The 9306-nt window shown below is 36.5% G+C and overlaps 1 protein-coding gene across 1 annotated transcript; it reads right to left on the bottom strand.

Annotated features, from left to right (window-relative positions):
* Positions 1-203: 203 nt before the first annotated feature.
* On the bottom strand, positions 204-8497 carry sfrp1b (secreted frizzled-related protein 1b). Its single transcript, XM_065290504.2, has 3 exons — positions 7827-8497; positions 5051-5131; positions 204-1071 (listed from the first exon to the last, which is right to left on the bottom strand). The coding sequence occupies exons 1-3, from the start codon at positions 8323-8325 to the stop codon at positions 746-748; spliced, it is 906 nt and encodes a 301-aa protein (XP_065146576.1). The 5' UTR covers positions 8326-8497; the 3' UTR covers positions 204-745.
* Positions 8498-9306: the final 809 nt, after the last annotated feature.

Below are 9306 nucleotides of genomic sequence, written 5' to 3'. Positions count from 1 at the left end.
CTACCAATTTTGTACTATTTTGCACTCTTTGTTACTGGTATGTACCTCTGATGTACTAATATGAACTCTTTAGGTGCAAATGTATACTTTTTGAAAGGGTACCGTACCGGCACAGCTGGGGTTTTTTGTTTGTAACTCTGTACAGAAGTCACTATTTCTGTAACAAACCACAATTGTGATTAAAACTCAAATATAGTCAAAGATAGTAAAAATATGTTTTGTTTTAATGTTCATTTTATGAGTACAGTCCATCAGGCATACCACATCTTTCACTTCATGATGAAGCCAAACTAACAAACTGTCAAACAAAGTGTGTCCAATGATTAATGCATGTGTTATGATTGAATCGAAACGGCAGACAGCTGTTTATGAAACATAAAACAACAGATTGCCTAAAATATAATTAATCCAACATGAAAGCGTCAAAACATATAAAGACCGTGTTCGCAAAGCAGAAATCACACTATATAGACACGGATAATGACCTGAAATGTATGAATGAATAATGAGTGCATTTTGCAGCATAATGGATGATTATATTTTTTATGGTAAATGTTGTTTGTTTCTTGTATTGGCTATAAATGTTCAAGCTTGAAATTGCATAAACATATTCAGGTATTTCTTAGGCAAACTCCAAAGCCTATTTTTTGTTTGTATACTGTACAGTAATAAAAAAGATCATAAAATGCTATAATCACAAAAGAGGACTACAATTCAATATCAATATTATCATTTAAAAAACTGCTCATTTAAACACTCCTTCAAATTCTGGACATTTATGGCTTTTAAGTTTTTTAAGGACCTTCTTAAATTCTTGACTTGATTTGTCCCACTTGTGAATTCCAGTCAGAATATGCTGTTTTCCAACCAAGCGACCCATAATTAAGTAGAATTTTCCATGGTTGTCAAGTTGTTGGCAATTACAGTTTGCCCCATTTTTCAGGTAAAGAACAAGCTTCTTCAGTTCCTCCTTTTTCAGGGTTACAGGTCTCAACGGCTTCCTCCTTTTCTGCAGAATGACTTTTCTGTCCAAGTTCTCTATTTTCACCTCCTTAATCTTCGCCTTGATTGCTGCAAGAGAAAATACACAGATTGCATATTTTATATATTAACAACAAGGCTACTACATACAATACGATACAAAACTATCTGGTAACATCTTAAACAGTTATGTAAGTTAAAAAACTTGTGTTGAATACTCAAAAGTATTTTTGCTTAAGGCCCTTGTTGTAGTTTTCTTTTTTTTTTTGCCGTGGAGATGCTGAACACTCTGTTTTTGATCTGTTTTCACATTTGAGCCAAGAACTCACTCCAGCTTATTTCTTTCAGATGCTTTGTTGAGGTAATTGAGCAAAGCTGTGTGGTGCAATGTGTTGTATCGGAATATCATCAAGAGTGCGTGAGGATACGATTGTTGGGTACGGACCAAATTCGAAATCCCGCTAAGATCAATAGAGAGACAACACATTTCTTCTCAAGTTTAGTCTATTAGTAATGTCTAAAACTGGAGGGGGCTTATTACTAACCCCAGGGGCATTCCTTATATTTTTGGCAATCTGAAGACTGCCATAAGGAGGAATATGAGCGTTTTAAATGTATTATGTGTGTATAAAATACATTGTTAAGCCTGACAGCTCTATACTAAAATATACTGCTGACTACTACTTAAATTTGGACTTATATTTCTAGTATTGGAGCCAGTATTAGATTCCAAAAATGTTTCAATTTTTGGAGCTTTACTCCCGTCATCCGTTATGCTATCATCGCCATCGTGATCTGTTATGATGTAAAAACCATACACCGTTGTAATGGATGGGAAATGGTAAAAGAAAGCCCTTAAATGACTTAAAGGAGACATTTCTCAAGACTTTTTAAGATGTCAAATAAATTGTTGGTGTCCCCAGAGTACATATGTGAAGTTCTAGCTCAAAATAACATATAGATAATTTATTATAGCATTTATTTTATTAAAATTGCCAGTTTGTAGATGTGGGCAAAAATGTGCTGTTTTGGGTGTGTCTTTTAAAGTGCAAATGAGTTGATCTCTGCACTAAAGGGCAGTGATGTTGGATAGTGCAGATTAAGGGGCAATATTATCCCCTTCTGACATCACAAGGGGAGCCAAATTTCAATGACCCTTTTTTCACATGTTTGCAGATAATGGTTTACCAAAACTAAGTTACCGGGTTGATCTTTTTCACATTTTCTAGGTTTGTAGAAGCACTGGGGACCCAATTATAGCACTTAAACATGGAACAAGTCCGATTTTCATGATATGTCCCCTTAAAAGCAACACTTTGTAGTTTTTTATCTTAAAATAATGTCTCTAAAATGATTTCAGTGGTAGAACTCTTAGGGGTTGTCCACACGGAGACGTGTATCACCGTATACGTATACATTTTTTATCGTATTGGCGTTTCGTACACACGGATCCGGCGTTTTGGGAGATTAAAACCACTATTTTTTGAAACCAGGTCCTAAAGTGGATAAATCTGAAATCGACACCCTTGCGGTTTTGTGTGTACAGCCAATCCGTATATTTTGTGAAGCGAAAACGTCATCACATCACGTGTCGGCAGCGTCACACATAACAGCAACAACAATAATGGCGGACTACATGATTGTGTTCGTGCTACAGAAGCTACTAAGCCTACTAGCTTTATTACAGCAAAATCTATTGCATAACAACATTTTCGTCATCAGGAGGGTCAGTGGTTGTCTGCGCGCACCGTCAGTGTACAGCCCAAAATTTAAGACTGTGCAGATATTCTCTCGAGCGCTTGCAGGACACTCCACTATAAACAATTACACTAAGGCAATAGCCAGCGTTTGCACACACACAATGGTCTTTTCTTCTTTTATTTTTACTTCTTCCAAGAACCGAAAGCTGTGGAGTGTTTTCTTCACCATAATGTTTTATTCCTGTTCTTTGTTTTTTGTTGTTTATTCTAAAGTTTGTTTATGTACTGTAATGTCGCGAATCATTGCTGCCCTGATGGCCTGGTAGAGTATTAATTTGAATAAGAAATCATTTGTATTGCATACGTGTCGAACACGGCCATCCGATCTTTCAGATCCGATCAAATCTTTTATAGTGAAGGTTAGACATTTTTTATCGCATCCGGTGAATCTTACTAGTGGGGTTCCTCAGGGGTCCATCTTGGGTCCAATTTTGTTTTTAATATATATGCTCCCATTGGGTACGATTTTTAACAAATATGGCATCTCCTATCATTTAATTGCAGATGATACGCAGATATACTTGCCTTTATTGCCCAACTGTTCTGATCCCTGTGCCTGTTCAGTTAAATAAGCGCAAAACAGAAATTATGATTTTTGGTCGTACATTTATTTTATTTTTAACGTTTATTTTGCTTGTTATATAAATAAACTATGTTTAAATTACTTTATTGTTATTTATTCTTAGCAGAGTTTACCGGAAGTTAAGTGTGGACCACAGACGCCGCTTGTTTATGTTGTTACTGCTGAAACCGTCTATACAATGACAGTATTTACGACACTAGTAACCGACAATTGCGCTTATCAATCACATGGGGGAAACGTGAGCCAGAGTTACATATTGTTGCTTTAAAGCCAAGCGGTTCATCTGTTTTATCACAGATGATTATCACCAAAGCCCGGCAAGTTTCCTATTTATTTTAAAGTGGTCTTATGCAGATTAAATAAAAGTGTTCTGCTAATCTCTGTGGTAATCTTATTCATGTGCTGCTTTTCTACCTTTACCGTAAAACAAATGATTATTACAAATGTTTTTCAAGCATGCAGTGCTTTAAACTTTTACAAAACCACAAGTTTCGAGTGTGGGGGATACGTGCATAGCTTGAGACGTAGTCATCCTGTAATGGCTACAAAAAGCCTTTATTGGGTTGGTGCTTGATAGCTTGCCATAAAAATAAAAGGTCCAATGAAGTTATTGCCACCGGCAAGCTTCCTGCCTTTGACGACATCTCAGATCTTGAAAATAGAAGCCTGCCAGATACTGACCACATCACTGGCTCTTAGAAACTGCAATGGGAGAAGTAGCTCTGCTTTTTGTATATTCGAAATATCTCAATTTGTGGTTGAAATCCAATAATTCACTGTCATGGCTCTACAAAGATGGGGAAAATAAATCTAGACTGAAATATGAAATCTAATGAAATATGAATACAAAGCGGACAACATTTGAGTCGAGAATTTAAAAAAAAAATGAAAATGAAAGAGTAGAAAATAGTAAAGTGAGAATAGACAATACTGAAAAATGTGGACACACATGCTGTACTGTTTAAACACCACCATTAGTTTCATACCCCGTCCTATATTGTCTCATGAGATAAACATACAGCAATTATGGAGTAAAAAGCCATGATGTAATGTTTAAAATGTTTGGGCAAAAATATTATTGGAAACAAATGTGTGGGCCAGAAACCTGGATGTGTGCAGAATCACAATGATTTGTTCTCTTGAAATCATTAAAGTCCGGACGATGATTCAATCGTTTTAAAATCGCTTGCATTAGTAGCAGCATCTTGAAACTGGAGCTTGGAGCAAGAAATGGTTTCCATTGGTTAAGATTATAAAAGATCAGCTCCAAAAGCCTTCACATCTGAATGTCGTTATATGATTTTATTAATTTTTAATTTCTTTTGTTTAGTTGCATTTCATTCTAGAACGATTTCCGTAATAGTCTAGGCAATTTTAGGTATTCATTTTCAGATTCATATGGAAAAAACACCATTCCAAACTGATTTAAACTGTAGGGCCTTACAGATCAATATACTTGTAGTCTTGATGAAAAAAATAGACTTTCAAAGGTAAACACAGTGTGTCAGTAAATGATTTTACTTGCATGTTGTTTATAGGAAACATTAGCCTCATGTCTTAGCAATGTAGTTAAAAAAATCCCACTTATTGAGTTTTGTCTTTATTTATCTAATAGTTATATATATATATATCAGTCTTTTTGGAAAAAAAACATATACTGCTTTTTAAAAATGATATAATAGTAATTGTATTTGACCATTTTATATGACAGAAATAATTTTTTTACCGAATTCACTGGCACACATGTGCTCCAGAATTGCATCTGCATTCATTTCGTTGTCACATGGTGGACACACAGAAGGCTGGCCTGAGAAAAAAAAAAGAGAAAATATGAATATCCTCTAATATGAAATACAATTCATTTCACGGGACTTTTTAAGAGGTAAAATTAAAAAGTTAAAAATGCCACTTTGTAGGTGTGAGCAATAACGTGCAGTTTTTGGTTGTTTCCTTTTAAATACAAATGAGCTGATCTCTGCACTAAATGGCAGTGGCGTGGTTGGATAGTACAGATTAAGGGGCAGTATTATCCCCTTCTGACATCACAAGGGAAGCCAAATTTCATATTTTTGCAGAGAATGGTTTACCAAAACTAAGTTACTGGGTTGATCTTTACAAGTCAGATTTTCATGATATGTCCCCTTTAAATGAATATTTATGCTATTTATTTTAATAAAAAAGCCTTATTATTGAAATTGTATAATTAAATAATATATGTGGCCCTGTCTGTGAAAACCAGTCTTAAATCTAATGATCTTACTGTATTATGAGACTAGCAGCATCAAAGTTTGATTCCGAACATTGAACTGGGCAATAATGGCCTAATGAGTTGGCTTGTAACCCAAAAATTTCCAGTTTGCTTCTAACGGATGACTGAGATGCCCTTTAGCAAGGCACCATTTGCCCAGTTGCTATCCGGGAACTGCAGTAATATATCTGCCCACTGCTCCAGGTGTGTGTGTGTTCACTATACTCAAAACCATACGTATAATCATGCTTTCAAAATGCAATTAAAGGGATATCATGAAATCTGGCTTTCTCCATGTTTAAGTGCTATTATTGGTCCCCAGTGCTTCAATCAACCTATGAAATGTGAAAAACAACAACCCAGTAACTTAGTTTTGGTAAACCATTCTCTGCAAGCATGTGATAGAATAGGTTATTGTAATTTGGCACCCCTTCTGATGTCAGATGGGGATAATACTGCCCCATAATCTGCACTATCCAAGCATGGCACTGCCATTTAGTGCAGAGATCACCTCATTTGCATTTAAAAGGACACACCCAAAAACGATTTATTTGACATCTGAAAAAAGTTTTGTGAAATGTCCTCTTTAAAAACGAACTTCCCGAAACATCTTAAAACAATCATGTACTTCATAAAATAAAATAAACATTAGCGTTAAAGGAGACATTTCACAAGACTTTTAAAAATGTCACATAAATCTTTGGTGTCCCCAGAGTACATATGTGAAGTTTTAACTCAATATACCACATAGAAAATTTATTATAGCATGTTAAAATTGCCACGTTGTAGGTGTGAGCCGAAATGTGACTTTTTGGGTGTGTCCTTTTAAATGCAAATGAGCTGATCTCTGCACTAAATGACAGTGGCGTGGTTGGATAGTGTAGATTAAGGGGCGGTATTATCCCCTTCTGACATCACAAGCCAAATTTCAATGACCTGTTTTTTCACATGCTTGCAGAAAATGGTTTACCAAAACTAAGTTACTGGGTTGTTCTTTGATATTTTATCTAGATTGATACAAGCACTGGAGACCAAATTATAGCACTTAAAACATGAAAGTGAGATTTTCAGAATATGTCACATTTCTGTATGATATCACACTGTATGTAATCTTGATCAGCTGCACATTTAAACATTTTGTTATTGTTGTCTAGTCTCACCCCATGGCGTCAATATTTGACGACACTTGACCATGCGTCAATATGTTGACGCGGAGGGTATACCTTTCGCGTCACTTTTTGACGAACTGGGGACTTCAATACTATCAGGTACGCGAAATTCTCTTTCCTATTTTCTTACCATTTTCTACCATTTTCGCGTCGGTTTAGGGTTAGATTTACATAATGACATCCCTACCCAAACCTATCCCTAACCCCAATGTCAGTTGACAACTGTTTAATTTCGCGTACCTAATAGTATTGAAGTCCCCAGTTCGTCAAAAAGTGACGCGAAAGGTATACCCTCCGCGTCAACATATTGACGCATGGTCAAGTGTCGTCAAATATTGACGCCATGGGTGTGAGACTGTGTTGTTGTCTATGATAAAACCAGTTTAGATACACCTCACAGTTTATTATTTGTTTCCCAAAATTAAGAATAACAGTACAATAATCTAAACTGACAATTTTTTGCTAATTTAAAGTTGCTTCCACTTTCTGCTTTAGATTCATATTAATAAACGTGCTGAAAAAGATTATTTGCAGTGATGCCAATAGAAGAAGTAGTTTCTGGTTCCCCAAAAAAACTTCCAGTCAAGGGTACTTAAAGAACCATTTCTTTCACACCCTTTTATTGTTTAAAGAGCATTTCCCCTATACAAAGAATCTGTGGATGTTAAAAGTTCTTAATGGAACCACACAGCCCGACAAAAAAAAAAAAAACTTTAAGAAACCATTATTTTTAAAAGTATAAAATCCTTGTATTCTCTATATCAAATTGACTAAAAAGGTAAATAAACAGCACTGAGTGCCCATGTATGCTGGACACCTGTTGTCTTTTTAATAACATGGTCTATGTGTACAATAATAATCAGAAGTTAACCTAAAGAAATGTATATCTACACTGTCAGAAAAATGGTCCCTAGCTATTACAAAGGTACATATCAGTACCAAATGTATACATATTTGATACTGCAGCAGTGACAACTTTGAAATTTCTTTCTGACACTGTAAGCACAATTTTAATATATCGACTGTTCACGAGTAGCTCACACAACATCGTTTTATCAGATACAGATTTATCAGCCTATACACACCTGCGGGTTTGGAGATATTGCTGCTGGTCTCGTTCATGGAAATGCACAAATCGTCCTGGGGGAACTTGTCACAATTCAGCATTTCAGGCCACGCGAACCCAAATGACTCCATTAAAGGCGCGCACTTGTCCCGGACAGCCTCACAGAGCCATCGGCACGGATATAAGGGTCTCTCCAGGCATACGGGCGCAAAGAGCGAGCACAGTAACAATTGCGTGCTTGGGTGACAGGCTTTGTGTACCAGAGGAACCCAGCCGATTGCTTGCATCTTCACATCCATTATGCTTTCGTGATCCAGTAAATTGGGAAGCATCATTTTGTTGTAGCCCACATCATAACATAATCTCAGGTCCTTGGGAATGTCCATACACGCTGGGGTTTTGCCGTTACCGTGGCTCTCCATATCCAGTTTCCAATTGAAGTCATCATCATAGTCGACAGCTTTAAGCGAAGGAAGGAGAACCAAAACGATCCACAGGTTGGGGATAAAGTTCTTCATTGCACGGGGAACAAAATAGTCAATCACTGCACTGTTTAGAAGTAAAACTCTCACGTTTTGGTATTGTAGGTCACTAACTAAGTTGTCCTTGTTTAATGAGAGATCCGCGCACTGCCGTTCGGGTGCGGGCGCGACAGTAAATGAACGCGCTCGAAAGAACCAATAGCAGTGCAACCACCGCACGCGCATTTTGGCTTGGCAAACTGTGAAGAGATTGCTCAATTATTTTCGGGAAGCAAAACTAAAAAGTTTAACCCCTAGTGGGTATTCCTAAAGATCTTTAGCACGTGTCACCTCAGAGATTGTTTATTGTTTATGCTATATATTTTGCGCATTAGCCTCTGCTAAAACTGTAAATGCAAGGGCAGTGTCACTAGATATTACTTAACCCAATAAAATTATTACCAAAATTGCTTATACTCATTTGCCCAGATTATCACTTTTTCAGTAACCACATTCATTTGATAATTAAGCTAAAGTTAAATCTAAATCACTCAATGCACATAGAAAACTAAGCCAATTCCAATATTTTGCCATAAATTTGTGGCTTCCCACCATTCAACATAAAATTACATGAGCAATTTTGTCTCTGTTGTAGGCTTCCCTGTTTTATTTACAACCATAGAAGCAGTAAAAACTGACATCCAAGTGCACAGCTTTTAAAGGTTAATGCCTAAGTGAAAATGAGACTGTGCATGGTCTTTGTCACTGGTGCATCTGTAAAACGTCTTATCCAGTTCTATAAAAGTTTCACAGCTTGATATATAGTGTTTGTCATGTTGGTCAAACCGAGCCAGAGGGCTCCTCTGCAACGACACATAATTTACAATGCATAATGATGAAGCATCTGCGATTTTTGGCTTCGTTTTTGCAACTGGGATGCAGATGCTTGTGAGATATCCAGTGCTGCTTGATATGTGCTGTTCACACTCATCTGATAGCTTCTAACCTCAGTCATTATAAGAAACATTACAGCTGATC

The sequence above is a fragment of the Paramisgurnus dabryanus genome, chromosome 10 (assembly GCF_030506205.2).
Source record: "Paramisgurnus dabryanus chromosome 10, PD_genome_1.1, whole genome shotgun sequence".
Taxonomy (NCBI): Eukaryota; Metazoa; Chordata; class Actinopteri; order Cypriniformes; family Cobitidae; genus Paramisgurnus; species Paramisgurnus dabryanus.
The sequence above is the reverse complement of the archived record's forward strand: the minus strand, read 5'-3'. Positions and strand labels throughout refer to the sequence as shown.

Coding starts and splice junctions, on each gene's coding strand:
- sfrp1b (XM_065290504.2), bottom strand. CDS start 8,325: ATGAAGAACTTTATCCCCAACCTGTGGATCGTTTTGGTTCTCCTTCCT. Junction 5,132..7,826: donor CAATATCTCCAAACCCGCAG/GTGTGTATAGGC, acceptor TTTTTTTCTCAG/GCCAGCCTTCTGTGTGTCCA. Junction 1,072..5,050: donor CATGTGTGCCAGTGAATTCG/GTAAAAAAATTA, acceptor TTTCTCTTGCAG/CAATCAAGGCGAAGATTAAG.